At 40.5% G+C, this 18,598-nt stretch overlaps 1 protein-coding gene across 1 annotated transcript; it reads right to left on the reverse strand.

Moving 5' to 3' along the window:
- Positions 1 to 727: 727 nt before the first annotated feature.
- On the reverse strand, positions 728 to 17,965 carry LOC102931615 (protein zyg-11 homolog B). The gene is made up of 14 exons (XM_037907528.2): positions 17,550 to 17,965; positions 16,540 to 16,705; positions 13,331 to 14,085; positions 11,948 to 12,088; positions 10,776 to 10,952; positions 8,200 to 8,264; positions 6,760 to 6,859; positions 6,615 to 6,668; positions 6,231 to 6,392; positions 6,103 to 6,150; positions 5,265 to 5,462; positions 5,107 to 5,168; positions 2,677 to 2,774; positions 728 to 2,128 (listed from the first exon to the last, which is right to left on the reverse strand). The coding sequence occupies exons 1-14, from the start codon at positions 17,622 to 17,624 to the stop codon at positions 1,938 to 1,940; spliced, it is 2,292 nt and encodes a 763-aa protein (XP_037763456.1). The 5' UTR covers positions 17,625 to 17,965; the 3' UTR covers positions 728 to 1,937.
- Positions 17,966 to 18,598: the final 633 nt, after the last annotated feature.

Raw genomic sequence — 18,598 nt, forward strand, 5'->3', positions numbered from 1 at the left:
ACGAACAAAATATTTCCACTAACATTTTTCTACTTTAAAAAAATATCAACTTGGCAGGGGCAGGAGTAGTACCTGAAACTACTTTACTCAGTTTGAAGTAGCCAACGAGAAATATAGTGTACACCCATGTCACTAAATTCTAGGAGTACGAGACAAAAGCTGGAATACATAGTTAATAATAGGCAGCTAGCTGCACTGCTTTAAAAAAAGTTCACAAATTGATAGTTCCCTGGTTCCTAGCTAGGTGTTTGAAATTGCTACAGTAGCTTCTAGGAGCAGAGCTCTGGAATTTTAAAAACCATGCCCCCAAATAAATTTAATTAAAGACTCTTAACAATTGAAAGACTTAAATCATTTCAATTAAACCAGTTAAAGAATGTCCTATACTACTAAAGTTGTAATACTTAGATTTCTAACACTCTGAAAATGAAAGTTGACTCACCTGAAATATGAACAGCGGGACAAGTAAATCTGATAAAATTCACTTAACTACCTTGGATAAAGATAAATATGTAAAACATCCAGCATCACCATGTAAGTGTGATGGATTTTTACTGTACTTTGATGTGAATTAAAAAAAAAAGGGGGAGGGGGTGAGATGAGTTGATTAAGGGAAGGGAAACCACACTGGAATTTCCCAGTACTCAAACAGTGCAGAGCAACCTCACCCACATATTCTTTCCAGAAAGTTGACACTTATGGAACAATAAAACAATAGAAACCTGAATTCATGGCACCATTTACTTCAACGATTACACTTAAATCAAGACGCTTGCATGTTGCACAGTCTCCATTTCTTTCAACAGAACTATTTCCATACATGTGTAAGTGCTAGTCTTAGACCTGCTTTTTATATTTTATTATATGAAAACTTAAAAAAGCCTTTGGAAGACTCCCATTATAGTTAAATTTTAAATTTACAATTTCATAGCAATAAGATTTACACAGAACGTTGGTGATATTTTCAACTATAATTCTTTGGGGATATAATTCACTGCACAACACAGTCAAATTCTACCCTCCCATGACCTGTATTTTACTCCCACTAAAGTCAGTGGGAAAGCATGTGCACTGCTAAAGACAGAATTTGGAAACACTAAAGCAATAGTTAGTCTGCCTGTAAACAGACCAAATATTCTGCGTACTATATTAGAAACAGGTAATCTCAGGTATTTTCTTACCACTGAGTTTCATGTTTGGTTTGTTTTTGGTTTTTTGGTGAGGGTGTGCAGAAGCTCTCTACTCCTAACTTTTGATTAATTTTTAAAGTTTTCTCCTGCCGTTCCTATTGCATACCTCTAGTGGAGCTGATCCAGTTATTCCTTTCTACACCACAGATATCATTCCAAACATTGTTGATGCGGCATGGAAAGAATAGGATAGTGGTCCAGTGTTGGCAAGACTAGAAAAGGGACACAGCTTACGAGAAACAGAACAAGTGACTTTGAAGATTCAGTTGGGGATGGCCCTTGGCACACTTTGGTCACAGTGAAAAGTGAGCACAAAGACTTGAGTGTAAAAATGCTGACTTGCAAGCACATAGCATTCTGCTCAAGCCCTGCCTGACTAACCAAATGGGAGCAGTTTCCAAACAGTAACTGAAGGGTGTGAAGGGCCAGATTTTCAAATGTATTTAGGCAACTGAGGATGCAGATAAGCATCTGGTGGGATTTTCAGAAGAATCTACACACCTATCTACATCTTTAGGCACCTAAATACCTTTAAAAATCTATCCCAAAGCCTCATGATGTCCCACCTCAAAAGTCAAGTCACAAAATGAGCCATTCCTAGAGGATTCTGGCTGTACAAGCCCTCAACGCAAGCAGCAGTACTCTTATAGGAATGCCCATCTTAAGCAGTGATCAGCCGTACCAGATATTCTCAGTACAGTTTGTGAAGGATTTTAACAAAGGAAAAAATTAGAGTTATACCTACAACTATCCATTTGATTTGGTTTGTGGCTTCTTTAAACCTTTAGGTCTCCCATAGTACATCATGTGTGTCTCTACAGTGTCTAGTATCTCACTGTTGATTCGCAGGACATCTGGATCAGTCTGATTGTTTTCTTTGATGTCATACAAGTGCTGCAAGCCACCTTCTTCAATTAACATGCTACAGTACCTGGCAGCTGAAATGAAACAGAGTGTGTGCATCTTTATTAGGGACTTTGCCAAGAGAGTGTCAAAATTACATTAGGAGAAAGTGTTAACTAATCCAGTTATCCTGCCTCTGACTTCAGCCAATATTTAGACTACATAATTAGTGATGCAGTTAAATTGACATGCACAATATTAGATAGGATTTTAAATAGTACTCAGCATTGGATTGACTGTTCCCATTTATGATGGCAGAATAATGCTAACAGCAAGTGCTTTTGGAAATACCACCCTTAGAATAATAACATTGTTAAGTATAGAGGGGAGGGTCAACATTTCTCAGATTACCTGGAACAGGATTTTGAATCAAACTAGTTTTATTAAAAACAGCTTGTTACAATGTTTTGAGTCATTGAATGTAATGGGACTACTGTTTAATATCCAAAATGAACCCTATACGAATAAGAGATCAGCAAAGAATGACTTAAACTTTGATGTACTTATCCAACAGGCTTATGAGTGAAAATGAGAACCATCCAATTTCATATTAAAAGATTAAACTGTAAAGTTGAATACATACGAGTTTTACAGCAGACATGCTGCATGGCCCACACTGCCCACAGCTGAACCCCCGATATCGTGAAGCAGTCAAGTAATGGATAGAAAGGACTAAGGGATCTATGGGTTAAAAAGAGAAATATATTTGGCAAAGTCATGGTGATACTGGATACCTTTATTTCAGAGTAACTATGCTGTCTCTGCACATTAAGCTTCAGGTATTCTCATACACATTGTTGGATTCTGCATTAAATATTAAAACACCCCAGAAATCAAGTGTGGCAGTCAAAAAAGTGACTAAAGAGGGAGGCTGTGTATCAAGAGGGATAGGAAAGTACTACTAAAGACACTGTAATACCATTATGGAAGTCAATGGTAGACCCTCCTCTGGAATACTGTGGCTAGTTCTAGTCACTCTCTAATAGCAGCAGCAATAAAAGTATTTCATAAGCAATTATCTTCCAGAACTCATGGAGGATGGGTGAGGACCCAGGGAATTACAGAACAGTCAGCCTAACTTTGACACCTGGAAAGATACTGGAATTAATTATTAAACAATAGATTTGTAAACACAGAGGGAACAACAGGGTAAGTAAATGCCCTGTAAAAGTAAATTTGACAAGAACAAAGTGTGCCAAACCAATCTAATTTCCCTGTTTGACATAATTTCTGGTGTAGCGGATATGGGGCGAAGCAGACATGATACATCTTGATTTTATATTAAGGCTTTTGACACAGTCCCATGTGACATTCTCATAAAAAAAAGCTAAGGAAATGTGATCTAGATGTGGTCACAGTTGCAAAAAAGACTAATATTCTGGGCTGAATTAATGGAAGTGTCACACAGACTCAGACTTTAAGGCCAGAAGGGATTATCATGATCATCTACTCTGACATCCTGCAGGCCACAGAACCTCACCCATCCACTCCTGTAATAGACTTCTAACCTCCGGTTGAGTTACTGAAGTCTTCAAATCATGAGGTAAAGACTGAGTTACAGAGAACGTAGGCCATATGTAGGACACAGGAGGTAACTGTCCTATTACACTTAGGACTGGTGAGGCCTCAGTTGCAGTACTGTGTTCAGTTTTAGGCACCACACTTTAGAAAGATATGGACTATTTGGAGAGTGTCAAGAGAAGAGCAACAAAAATTATGTAAGGTTTAGAAAATCTGACCTATGAGGAAAGGTTAAAAAAAACTGGACATATTTAGTCTTGAGAAAAGAAGACAGAGGAGGGACCTGAGAATAGTCTTCCAATATGTTAAAGGCTGTTATAATGAGGACGGTGATCAGTTGTTCTACATGTCCATGAAGGTAGGATAATAAGTATTGGACTTAATCTACAGTAAAAGATATTTAGGTTAGATAGGAAAAAATTGGATAGTTCAAGCTCTGGAATAGGCTTTCAAGGGAGGTTGTAGAATCCCCATCATCAGAGGTCTTTAAGAACAGATTAGACAAACATCTGTTGGGGTGGTCTAGTTTATTTGGTCCTACCTCAGCACACGGGGCTGGACTAGATGACTGCTCAAGGTCCCTTCTAGCCATACATTTATATGATTCTGTAAATAGGTAAGAAGTGATGATAGGCATGGAAAGACTTCCATACAGAAAGAGATTGGGATTGTTTAGTTTAGATCATAGATGAACAAGAAGGGATAAAGATATATAAAATAATTAATAGAATATGGGAAAAAAAAAAATCACATTCCCATGTATACTCTAAATAAGAAAAAAGGGGACAAAACTGAAAGCCATTAATACTAATTCAAGGAAAATTTAAAAAAAAAACAAACACCTCAACAAGAGTTACCTATGGAACTCATTCATGAGAGGCTAACGCCTTGGCAGGATTTATAAAGCTTTAAGACAGCCTTATGGCTAATGGGAGCAGCCACAATTACATTAGGTTGTGGTTGTTTTTATTATTTTAAAAAGAGAAAACCACATGCTTCAGGATTTAAGCCAATTTCTAACGGACAGAAGTTAGGCAAAAACATCCTTTAACAGCCCAATTATTCTATAAATTTTCAGCTCGGGGGTATCTTGCAACTTCCTCTAAAACATCTGGAAGTACTGGGCACTCTCACAGAGGATACTAGACTATAAACCACCAGTGTAATGCAGCATAGCAATTTATATGCTCCTAAAAAAAAGGCTTGGGATGTTGAAGTCATAGGTGCAGGACCCAAATCTGGTTCCAGTGAATGGTATTTGTTATTTTAGCTGGTTAGAACTACTCAGAACAGTATTTCAGCAGGCTCCAAAATGGCTTTTCTCCCCTACACAAACGTGTCCAAGAGATCTGCCACAAAAGCAGTGTTCCATACAGGAGAACATTTAGGGTGAAGAGGTTGGCGGCAGCAGCAGCAGGAATACAATAAGTACACAAACTTCAGAAACAGTACAAGAGTTAATATCGTCAAGACATTATTCCAAATTCATTACCTGTAGGCAACCAATGCTATCATCTTACATTTTGGTGCTGGCCACTTCAAAATGGTTGAATGCTGTAAAGAGACAAAACTAAATATTATAATATTTACAGTAAACAGTGCAAGCACTGTACTAGAATAAAACTAGGGTATCAGTTTTAGCCAGCGTACCAGTTGTTCAATCAGAGATTTTCTTTGGGTTTGACTCAGTGTCCAGGCCTGCTCTCCTCTAGATAGTAAATTAGCAATAATCCCAGCTGAAAAGAAACTGACTTCTATCTCAGCACTACACAATAATTCACTAAGACAGTCTATGAAGTCCTTCCACATTAGTTTAGACTGAAGCTCTCTCACTTCTGCTACATTGTTCTGTAAGACAGAATAGGTGAAAAAAAATCAGTGTGCACAAGATAAACAGCCTATACAACGTTAATAAGCATTACGATAAGTAAATAAATTTTTTCTGAAGGATTATGGGCCTTATACCTCCCATTTTCTATCACAACACCGTTGTTTCTCTGAAAGCTTCAATACCTGAAAATCAAACTGAAGCAAAAAAACCACGCACCACCAAACCCTGACCTACAGTTCATATTTTATTACATAACTTAATTTTGAGTCCAATCCAGAATTTAAGAAGAGTTTTGCCATCGGGTGCAGGAGTAGCAGAATTGGACCTTTATCTTCTTTTGGGTACTTGTACTCATTTCACTTGCCCCCCTAACCTCTGCGGAAGTATTGAGGGAAATGCCTTGACTACTGAATGGTTGTTCCTATTTTAATCCATGTACTGTAAAATGGTTTTCAGAAAATCAGTGTAATGTAAAAGTGATGCTGAGAAACTTAGTGCCTAAGGATACAAGCTGATACTCTTAAATTTTAAGGGAGAAAATCTCTTTTTACTAAACGAAGTTAACATGCCCTCCAGGTATTTCCTAACTATGTTAAATAGAAGAAAGCAATAGAAAACTAATGTTTCTTTTGAAACAGAGCTTGATTTTGGTCTTACCAGAAGGCCAAGAACTTTATGTTGTATAGCTGAATCAGATGGAAAACACTGTGAAGACAAACAAAGGTAATCATTAAATAGAGTTTCAATGTATGCTAGCAATCTACCACAATCAGTCACACGCTCACCTCTAAAACTCTCATGAAGAGTTCTAACCCTTGGTTGTCAATGAAGTGCCTACACGTGGTAGGGGATTCATCAGTGAGATTCCAAAGCGCACTAAGGGTAAACATGAAAGTAGTATCTACTTCATTCAAATTTGTTTTCTGTTCAACTATTTCAAGAAGTTCCTGTAAAGGAAAAAGCAAAAAATGAGGTGTTAGATTTTGGCTTTGAGTCTCATTGCAGACATTAGTAATTATTCGTATTGATATTGTGAAAGCACCAAAAGACCGTAAGCCCCATCACGCTCTGTGCTGTACAAATGTGGGTTGCTCAGAACTGAGTCATTTCTCACATGATGTTGGTTTAATACCTGGTAATAAAGAATGTCACAGAGATGTGCAACTCACCCCCACAACGACGTAGAGCTCTGCACTAAGTTGGGCTGTTTGCTCAGATGAAAGCTGCAAGTAAATAATGTCACATGAGTATCTGAAATATCTGTTGGAAATTAGGAAACAGAAGTTTTAACATTTCCAAATTTAAGTCACATACCTTCAAAGCTAGAATAGAGCTTATATTCACCGCCATCCTCTGCATATTTTGATTTTCATGGTTACACAGCCACTGCATAACAAGTTTGGCAGCTTCAAACCTAGATTATGACAGCAGAGTGTAAGTTATACAAAATTTAAATTTCATCTTGCATCTCAGACTCTAGGGTTCTCATACTGACCTCTGGAAACTGAAGGAAACATGCTTAGTTTCCAAAGGATAGAAAAGCACAAGCTTGTTTTTTGCATATTTCCCCCCCCCAAAACGGGCAATAACAAAGACTAATTTAGAGCAACCTTTGATCAGGCAACAAGCAAGATGCTAAGAAGGATCCAATAGTTTTAAAAGGTTATCTAAAAAATGAGTAAGTGAGCAACAGTAAATAACTCATTATTAATGCATGAGTGAGGCCTTTTGTTACTAAGAGGAGAACTACCAGCAAACCCCCTCTCCCCATCTGAAGAAAGGTTTCCCTTTCTTCCTGTCAGAGAAAAGAATCCTCCACTTGCACCTTCTGCTTCCTTCACCCATTCCTCCCTCCAGGCAGTCAATTGCCAATGTCATCCATGGAGAGACAAGGTGGGTGAAGTAATATTTTATAGGACCAACTTCTGCTGGTGAGAGACAACAGCTTTCGAGCTACACAGAACTCTTTTTCAGGAAGACATGAGAAAGAGCTCTGTGTAGTTCGAAAGCTGGTCTCTCGCACCAACAGTTGTTCCAATAAAAGATATTACCTCGCTCACCTTGTCTCTCTACTGTCCTGGGACCACCATGGCTACCAAAACGCTGCACACAACGTCATCAATAGTGTATTAACACCATTGCCAGATAAGAAAGATCACTGAAGTCAAATACAAGACAACTGCCTATCATAGAATCATAGAATATCAGGGTTGGAAGGGACCTCAGGAGGTCATCTAGTCCAACCCCCTGCTCAAAGCAGGACCAATCCCCAATTTTTGCCCCAGATCCCTAAATGGCCCCCTCAAGGATTGAACTCACTGGCTTTAGCAGGCCAATGCTCAAACCACTGAGCTATCCCTCCCCCAGCCTCCAGCAGATGAACATGTCCAGGGAGCTAGAAACCTTGAAGTGTTGGCCCTTCCAAAGTCAACAGGATTTTTGCCATTGACGTCAATTGGGCCAAGATTTTACTGCCAGTCTGATCTCTCACCAGCTTTGTACAAATGTAACACCATCAGCTTCAGTGGAGTTACTTGCAGTTTATGAGACTGTAAGCAAAAATCAGGCCCTAGGAAGCAAATCTAAAATTTCTGAATGACAATTCAGAAGTCTAGTTAATTGAGGAGCCCCAAAAGAAAGTTTAAAGATGAAAGTTATGATAAAAAAAAAAAAAGAGAGAAAAATCAAACTTTTGTTCCAAATATTTGATATGCTGCTTGACATCCTATTTCAATTTACTGGGTTGTCAGTTACCTGTTAAATGGAACATCTTGAAGGATCCTGACACTAGATAGTAGAAGGAGGCAATTCTTCTGCAGCTGTTTGTGGGGGGAGGAAAAGATTCTATGAAGTTAAAGAAGCTCTCTCTTATATTTTATTTTATAATAATTTTGCAGTTCACTAATTATTAGGGAACCATGTATTGTATTATTAGACACAAATAATTAAACAAGCAACGGATGGACTTGAGATACCATAAACAAAATCTTAAACAATGTAAAGGCTTCTGCAGTACAGATAATGCAATCTCCCCTACAAGTATGATATTAATGAGTCCAGTTTTGTTTCTTAACTTTATCATATAAGGAGGTTTTTGGAGTGGGGAGGATGTTAATTGTATCTTGCTGTGAAATTTTTTTAATCAGTATTCAAAGAAGTCTAAGAATTGGACCTCTTTGTAAAATCTCAATCCAAGTCCCCACTACCAGCTTTAACCTCTCTCCTCAAGGGTCAGGATCAGCTGCATGAATCAGTGCTGCAAGAAAGGCAGACTATTACCATCCTACAAGATTACAGTTGGCTGTATCACAGCTTTGGATCTAAAGCATTTCCTTAACAGCCTTTGCTATCAGCATGGACTGGATTCAAGGAAAGCACATGAATATTGCTGCCACTAACCATTACTCAGTGTGTGCTATCTCATAATAATGTAAGAGGGGCATACAGGTCAGACCAATTATCCATCTAGCCCAGCATCCTGTCTTCTGACAGTGGCCAATGCCAGTGGCTTCAAAGAGACAACAGAAAAAACAATTATTGCGTGATCCATCCCCTTTCATCCAGTTCCAGCTTCTGGCAGTCAGAGGTTTAGGGATGCCAAGAGCATGAGGTTGTGACCATGATCTTGGCTAATAGCCAGTTATAGACTTATCCTCCATGGACTTATCGAATTCTTTTTTAACCCAATCAGACTTTTGGGTTTCACAATGTCCCCTGGCAATGAGTTCCACAGGTTGACTGCGTGTTATGTGAAGAAGTACTTCCATTTGTTTGTTTTAAAACTACTGCCTATTAATTCATTGGTTATGTGAAAGGGTAAATAATTCCCTATTCAAACCATTTATAGACCTCTACCATATCCCCTCTTAGTCATCTCTTTTCCAAGCTGAACAATCTCAGTCTTTTAAATTTCTCCTCATACGGAAGCTGTTTCATACCTGTAATCATTTTTGTTGCCCTTTTCCACTTCTAATATATCTTTTTTTGAGAGGGGGCAACCAGAACTGCACACAGTACTCAAGGTGTGGGTGTACCATCGATTTATATTGTGGCATTATGATATTTGCTCTCTTATTAGCTATCCCTTTCCTAATGGTTACTAGCATTGTTAGCTTTTTTGACTTCTGAGAGGATAGGAGTAAGTCGGAGATCTCAAGCTACCACAATTCAGTTACCCACACAGAGCGCACTACCCATCAGTCCTGGATGTGGAATGACAAGTATTGGAAACTGCTATTTCTTGTCTCTGAACAGAAACTAAAAAAATCAAATTGCTGTGGAGGAAATAATGACTGAATTTGTGCCAGACCAATTTCACCTGCTTGCTCAAAGACAAGCTTCTAATAATTCTCTTTAAGTTATGCCAATACTAAAATGCATCTCAAGCCTCATGACAGCAAGAATACTGCAAGACTCTTTATACAGCAAGAGAGATTTCTACATTGTACAGAGGACAGCTAGCTTGAAAGGTAACTTTGATTAGTAAATATCTACTAATTATACCTGTTTCCAATACAGTACTTAAAATGCCTGTCACTGCTTCAATATTTCCCTAGCTGTGAATGATGCCCATGTCTCAAAGAGAATTGAGATTTTAGTTATGATGTAGCTCCACATTTGATTGCATAGAAAAGCAGGAGACTTTCAGCGGTGATGCAAGCAGAGTTTTTTGTTGTTTGTTCTTCTTCAAAATTCAGGAGTAATTTTACGGCACTTTACCACTTACACCAATTCACAAATATTGGTTAAGAATAATAGAACATGCTTTATAACACACCTGTCAGTATCCTGACTTTCCCAGGAGTCCAACCTGCATTTCCTGTATTTTCATACAAGCAAGGTGACAGTTTTCTATGTATTTCAGACTACTTATTCTCGATTTACTCTTCTGTGTAATTAAGTGTACTCATTATACTATATTGACATATAAGAAGTCTGCTAATACAGAGCAAAGATGAAACATGTCAAGGCAAGATTAACACTGTAGAGGAATCTGAATGTTAAAATTAATGCCATACATAATTTATAAATAGTAAAACAAAAAAGAAAATTGTTAAGCTGCACGAGAGTAGAGAGAGCACCAGTCGTCCAACCTTAGTGTTGGCCTCTACTGATGCAAACCAGAAGAGAGAAATTAGGGGAAAAACCCCACAGATTCTACAAATCTGGTCTTTTCTGCTAATCATGGCATTTCATTTAATTTGAACAAAACCTTAGTACATCAATACTGATGAAGCCCTCTCAGAGCAGAAACATACTTGTTCTGTCTTCATAATATAGCCCTCCTGGTCAGGAGAAGCGAATTAAAATTGTGCTCCCTGCCCTTTTACCTGTTGTTGTTCAGGAAAGTTTTCCACAGCTTTGAGTAGTAAATGGATCACATCGGACAGCAGACGAACAGGCATGCCAGCAGACAGACCCTGTCTAGTTAAGTTAAGAGAACACGCACTAGCAGTTAACTGCACTGCCAAGTCCAAGGGGTGATTTCTCATTCCAATAATCACAAGCTGAAATAGAAAAGTTATGTTCACGTAATAAGATCTCATATTTCTAATTTTGTAAGCCAGCCACAATACTGCATTGTACAAGTTATGATGCACTTCTGATTATGATTACAGAATCTTTTAAATGGTTTTTAACCAAAAGCAACAAGTATACCCAGCAGTGCACCCTCTTAGCAGCACAGTAGGATTGTAATAGCGATCAACAATTCTATTCTGTAATCATACCATCTAGAGAAGGGTGTGAGTTTTTCCTATTTCATGATATGTCCTACTATCCACAGGATGTGAAAGGACGGTGACCCAAACTAAATTTGGGGGGAGTTGGAGGTGATATTATTGTGAACAGGGGGAACACTTTGGGGAAGAGGCAGAATCTATAACTGCACCTGATAGCATCTGACCTCCAATAGCCAATAGAGAATGAGTATTGGGGATGGCAAGAGGGCAGTCCTTCACTGCTTCTCCAGGACACCTATGAAGTGTCCAGGAATGTCTTCTGTGATCTTTGATTAACCACAAAATTGCACCAGATGCAGTCCCACCCATACTTTCATAGCTACCAGGCTGGACTAGTCAACATGTTCTACCTAGAATTGACTGAAAAAGCTACAGCCAGTCCATCATGTAGCAGTCACAATCCTAAATGGAGGAAACAAACAAAGCATGTCTTCATCAACTCCCCATTTAAATCCAAATCCATGTAAGGGTATTGGCCCTAATCTCTAAAGTTCTGGAAGGGAGAAGCATGAACTCTCTTCAAATCCATCTCTTCCTTTGTTCCCTGCTGCGAAAGTTATGATCAACAGGAAAGGAGATTATGGCACCTGGGTTACTCCTGCAAGTGTACTTCTGAAATAACCCCACTCAGCATACTAGCTAACTCAAGGGAAGGGAGAAGAGTCTGGGATGTGTACCTGATGAGTTACAGGTTTTTATACACATATACCTAGATACAACAAATATGCTGATATTTACTCTCACCAGCAATTCATTTTTACCTTTAAGATTTCAGGCTTAGTTATTCTCATAAAACACGTCTGGGTGAAGAGACGAAAGAAAGCCTCCTTCACAAAGTATGACCGTTCACTGTAACGCTTCAAAGCTTCAGAAATCTGAATCTCATTTGCTCCTCCCGATACCTGGGGGCATAAAACAGTTAATACACTGATGTTTAATTGGAAAATTTCACCTTACCTTTGACAAGTTGGATCTTTTGGATCTTTTGAAATGGTGCAAATAAATTAGTCTTATCCAAAACCCTTCAAAATATAACGTTACAATGAGCAAGCTGTCATCTAGCTATAACAGGGGTGGGTAAACTTTTTGGCCTGAGGGACACATCTGGGTTTGGAGTGCAGGAGGGGGCTCCAGGCTCGATCAGGGGGTTGAGATGCAGGGGGGTGCAGGCTCTGGGATGGGGCTAGGGATGAAGGGTTTGGGGTGCATGACGGTGCTCTGGGCTGGGACTGAGGGGTTCAGAGGGTGGGAGAGGGATCAGGGCTGGGGCAGGGGATTGGGACGCAGGCTCCGGGTGGCACTTATCTCAAGCAGCTGGCACTTGGGCCGGGGGCAGCATATGGAGTCCCTGGTTGCCCCTACACGTAGGAGATGGAGCGGGGACAGGCCACTGCTTCCAGGAGCTGTACAGAGCCTGGCTTCTGGGAGCCGCCCAGCGGGAGCTTGAAGGCCGGATTAAAAGATCTGATGGACCATAGTTTGCCCACCCCCGAGCTATAACTCACATGTAGTAATCTAAGAATATACTTTGAAAATTTTCCAGATAAATTCTTTGCATTGTGACAGTGCCTTCTGTTCAAAGATCTCAATCCTGAGCTCTGTCCAGAGCCAGAGAAATAGTTCAGATACAACACAGCAGTTTGTTAGTGCTCCATATTGGTGACAAATGCATCTAGGCAAGACCACTAAACAAAACTGATCCCACCTCAGCTCAGTTGCCTGTCTCAATTCAATTTTTTACTCATTTTAACTTTGGGTGGCAGAACAGAGCTGGGCAATCACTAGTAATGTTAATCTACAACTTCTTTTGTCTTTTTCATTGAATTAATCAACTTTGTTTTAATTTTTGTTTTTTTCCATCCCTGATATTCAACAAGCTCAACTGTTAACTGCACAAACTGTTTTGACCTTTATTAGATTTAGTCTCAAAGTTACTTTCATTAGGAGGACAGGATTAGTCAGAGAGAAGTGGGGCAAAGAAGAGCCAAATAACGTATCTTTGCTCCTCTTCCTGTACTCTTTCTTTGCCCCAATGGGAGTAGGATTCAGAGTTCCTGGCTCTACTTCCTACACTCAACACAGTAGATCACAGTCCCTTTGCATGCAAATGTGTAATTTTTATTTTTATTTTTTTAAACTCAAACCTTCAAGTTTCCTTCTCCAGAAAGGAAATCAGAGTAGCCAGCATCAGTAGCAAGTAGTCCCACAAACTGCATTGCAGGTCGCTGTTTGACAAATGCTTCTACAGCTTCATCAGTAATGTATTTACTGCCAGAAATGTCCAAAGACACTAGGTGAGGTAGGATGTCTTTCTGCTCTAGTAAAGAGACTGGTATGTCAGATGTAAACTGCTGATCGTCCGAAATATCAAGGTGGTTCAAATACTTTAGTTCTCTTATGACATCCAAGACTTGGGGCGTAGTCATTGTTAAACACTTCAAATAATGCATAGAGAGAGACTTAAGTCGATCCTTACAGGCAAGAAGTGGAGTTATGTCAGTGACAGAAGTGTTGGATATATCCAAACTTTCCAGCCTTGGAAGTGAAGCAATCTCCACTAAATCCTCATTGTGGAAGCGAACATTGGTAATGCTCAAAGTACGAAGACCAGACAATCGATTGAAGCACCTTTCATATGGATTTGTCAGGGAAAGTCTTAAGGAGTCCAGTACAAGGCACTGAAGATTTTGCTGGATCCACTTATTGCTACCAAGTCCGCTTACAATATCCGCAATAGAAATGTCTGCATTCATCCCTGTAGCATCAAGTTCTATTAGCTTATGATGGCAGAATGCTTTTCTGAAAGATAGTGCAGATATTTTTGCTTTCCGGATGCAAGCTTGTTTCAAGCGCATTTGGTTACCTCGGAAAATGCCCACAGTTCCATCATTCAGCAGCTCTATTGGGAAACAGCAATAAGTCTGTTACAGCAGACAGCAACATAATGGAACAATAGAAAGTGCTCCTATTTCGTCCCTCATGTTCAGTACACTTTAGCTAATTGAGAAGAAAAAATGGAAGAAATTGAGAACGTAAAACAATTCTGGAATCCCCACATACTGTACATACGAGCCTCAATTTAAAATTATGCAGCAAGTCCCTGTCACTGCTGCCAGGACACTAGTGAGAACTGACCCAGCCTGTCCTAAATGTAAAGCTGCAGTTGCCAGCTGTGCCCACTGCTGGTGGACTCTTTCTGCATTAGGATTTTGAAAGGAGCCGTTTCTCCTTCCTCATGTTTTTAATCCTCAAACAGGCTTATGGCAGTGAACTGATGAAGTGTTATAGCCTTCCTCACAATAAACACACGTATTACATCCTGAACATGTATGTGGCAAGGAATACATTCTTTTACATTGGACGCAGGGGAGCTCACCTTTGTGGGCTTGGTGGAAACACGGTTATTAAATATATTAAAATGTGCTAAACTCTCTATTCTGACTAAAAATCTTCATTATGTTCTATACTGTTCATTATACAATAAGTATTTCAGAGTAAAAACATACTATAACTTGAAGTACAAACTCCCTGATGCTCTACTTTCACGTTAAATGGTATTTATATACACACTGACATTCCACCTTGTTAGAGACCTAACAGAACCATAAAAATTCCTCCTTAAAGTCACAACTGTGTACTTGTGAGAAGAGCAAGAGAAATGGGAAAGAATAAGATAACGGTCCTTTAGCTGTTCCTCAAATTCAAGCATCCACCGGTGGTTAGCTTTTCAATCACATCTTTCCAAGAGTTCCTTTACAAATACAGCATACGTAGATTTTCAACCCTATACTTATATCCTAGTAAATCAGGACACCATTTCTACAGGAAAACAGATTATGGGTACAGTCAGGACTATGTTAAAAATGTGAGAATTATCATGTATGGTACATATTTTAACATGACCATTTTAAAATGATCAGGCAGCATTTAAATCCACAAGCCTCAGTTATTTGTGAAAGGGGAGAAAAGGTTTGTTAAGATTAGTTTAAGTTGTTCTTTAAATTAGGAAGTACGGTATAACATTTAAACATTTGTTGGAATGCGTTTCTTATCATTTCAACCATGGTGTGCACTTTATCCATGATGTTAACCAATGAAACATCAAGAAAAAACACAACCAGCAAGCAAAAGCAAAGATGAGACAGAATTCTCAGGGTTAGTCTGGAAGAGATGATGTTGGGATTTTTAATTACAGATTTGTTGCGTAAATCCTACTTGATTAGAGTATAAACAGCTAAATACCGGAATGTTTTGTGCACTACTTTTTCCTAGTGCTTTCCTCAATCTAGCTTTAATTGTCCCAACTGAAGGGCCTTCCACCCTTAAAAGATGATTCCACATCCTATGTTTTCATTTTCTTAATTTCATCCTATTACTTCTAAGTATTTAATGTCACAAAACCTATGACAAGAAGTACCTGGGAACTGTATGAAGGTTATTAAATCATACAAAACCCCCCCCCCCGCAATGTCCTCCTTTTGTAAGATAATTGTCTTTCCTAAAACATCTAAACCAAAAATAATTTAACAGTCAAAAATCTCCATCTCAATCAGCAGGCTGACATACACTGTGAACAACGATGACAAGACCGAACCCTGTCGTACATTACACTTTTGTGCTACCTTAAATAATTCCCTTCCATCCTTGGTAGCTGCTGTCTTTAGATGTGTACTGTGACACTCTGGGAGATAAAATGGAATGTACAATTTGACACAAATTTGTTTTGTGAACCCCAATTTGATTATAACCTCACAATAGCATTGTACATTGATAGACTCAAAACCAAGGAGTATGGTTGAGAGACCCAGCGCTAGGAACAATGATCAGTTCCTACCCAAACCCAGAGGCCTTAGAAGCACATGGGACTCACTGACTGGCTCCAGACACCATACACAGGGGTCTGTTCAGAGAGGAGGACTAGGCTAGATTGTGACATATTTTACCTGAACTTTGCCAACAGGGAAAAATATACAAGTGTAACTATAAATTAGTTAACCTGAAATGAACCAGTTCATCAGTAAGTCACAGGGTGACAATATAACTTGCTTTCCTTACTGCAGTCAATATACAATACTTAAATATACCAAATCTGGTAATTATTCCCAAGCTTTTATACATAAATCCTATTCCCATGACTTCTCATTCAAGAGAAATGAGTTTGGGGGCAAGGTAAAAAGAACAAACTTTCTGAAGGTGGTGGTGATTAGATTGCCAGATGAAATATGAGGTGAAAAAGAAAGTGTGAGATGGTATTATTCCAAGATTTCAGATGTTAAAAATACAACTCAAATGACTAAAGTGCCCGACATCCAACTTTTCCACCAGATCTACACTTGCTGATCCCAAGTCTTACCATGAAATGCCATAGTCTGCAGCAATCGATCAGCTACTTCTTGGGGAAGTCTTTCAGATTCTTTCAAGCATAGTGTTCCATCTTGCCTCTCAGTACAAAACTTCTCTAGGTCAGCAGTCAGCGCTTTCAAAGAGATGTCAAGTAAAGAGTATGGAGATGCCTCAGCCTGTTATGAGCAAATAAAAAACCCTGCACGTATTAATAAGACATTAATCAAATTACAACCAACCAAAACACTTTCACAATGATTAACTGAGGTTAAAGCAAAGTATTCCAGCTCCACTATCAACTTGATATAGCTCAATACATATCACAATGGGCGAGCATTACAGAGATTGAGACAGCCACCTATTATGGTAGACCTCAGACTCCAAGGAACCAAACCTGCAAGCCCTCCACACCTTGACATCAATAGAAATTTTATGAAAAGGTCCTGCTCAGACTCCAAACTGAAAATTCTCTTGCTGCGTAGCCATGAAAGCATCCAGTCAGGCGTACGTTGTGATTGTGGATGCTCCTCCAGATAAGTTGTCAGACAGAATAAACTGCATATTAATACAGGCCAGAGACATCCTCATTCCACCCCTATTTCAAATGCATGGATCTTCCATCCTGAACAGTCTACTTCAACTTAGTTTAGTTTGATAGGAATGTGTAAGGCGCAGAAGTCAGGATTTAAAGGGACGGCTGCCGTGGGCACACGTGTAACAGCTCCGACTCACCCCACACTTTAGCAGAGTCAATGATCCCCTTTTTTAAAGGGTGGCAATCAGCGCGGGTGCTTTAGTCCAGCTACACCCCCGAATCTCCCAGAGGCCTGATTCCCAGGGGAGGAGTTTGATTCAGACAGAAACGGACCAGCCTCGAATCCAGTGACTCTGGGGCACGTTCGCGCTCCACAGCCCTACGCAGAGCGACCCCCGCGGGGATCCCCGGCCCCCTCCGCGGGGGGACTCGGACCCGAAAGGAGAGCGCCCCCCTCCCGCAGTGCCCCCCACGCAGCCCCGCACCTGGACGGCGGGGCAGTCGCTGCAGATGGGCGGCGGCGCCCGCTGCCGGTTCTGGACGTGCAGGAACCGCACCATGGCGGGCCGGGCAGGCGGCGGCGCCCGCGCGACGGGCTCGGGCCTGCGCAGCAGAGACACCCGCCGCCCCAGCCCTCTTCGCGCCTCTTCCTCTGCCCAGCGGGGCGCTCGGGGCCGCCAGCCTCGCTGCCGGGAAAGCCGGGAGCCCAGCCGGGCCACAGCGCAGGCGCCGAGCCGCTCGCTTCCGGGGCGGGGCTGCCCGAGCTCGGGGCAGGGAACACGGTCGAGCTCAGAGCTATGGATGGGGCGAACCCAGCAGGGGCTCAGCTCCCCTTCCCGCCCGATGCCGCGTGGCCCCAGGAACTCGCCTCGTCCCTGCCCTTCCCTTCCACTTCCCACGCTCGTACGGGCCTTCTTTTGGGAGGAAGCAGGGGGGTTATGGCCTCCTTGAGTCCTAACTTCCTGGTACCTGTCTGGTCACTTACAGATGCGGAGCGTGGTCTTCACTGAGGGATAACTTCAAACCCCTAACGGCGCTGCGTGCTAAAATACACCACCCAAGCCCTTACCTTTATGACAGGTTTCAGAGTAGCAGCCCTGTTCGTCTGTATCCGCAAAAAGGAGTACTTGTTAGTCGCTAAGGTGCTACAAAAAAAGAAAAGGAGTACTTGTGGCACCTTAGAGACTAACCAGTTTATTTGAGCATGAGCTTTCATGAGCTACAGCTCACTTCATCGGATGCATAGCAGTTACTCCTTTTCTTTGTGCTAACTTTATATTTCTTTCTCCCTGATTTCTGTTTTTCCAACCTAACGAGCTCAGTATTGCCAACGCTCATGATTTTGGCTTGATGGTCATAATTACTGTTTTCCTTAAAATGCCTCAGCTCCTAAAGCCAAGGGGACAGGTGATGATTTCAACTTTTAGTGTTAAAGAAAAGTAAGTTTTGAGCCTGTGTGACTGTAGAGAAAGCTTCAAAATGTGACCCTAGTGCCACAAGGGCTCAAAAAGCAGAAGGCAAATAAAAAGAACAC

Source organism: Chelonia mydas, chromosome 8 (assembly GCF_015237465.2).
Source record: "Chelonia mydas isolate rCheMyd1 chromosome 8, rCheMyd1.pri.v2, whole genome shotgun sequence".
Taxonomy (NCBI): domain Eukaryota; kingdom Metazoa; phylum Chordata; order Testudines; family Cheloniidae; genus Chelonia; species Chelonia mydas.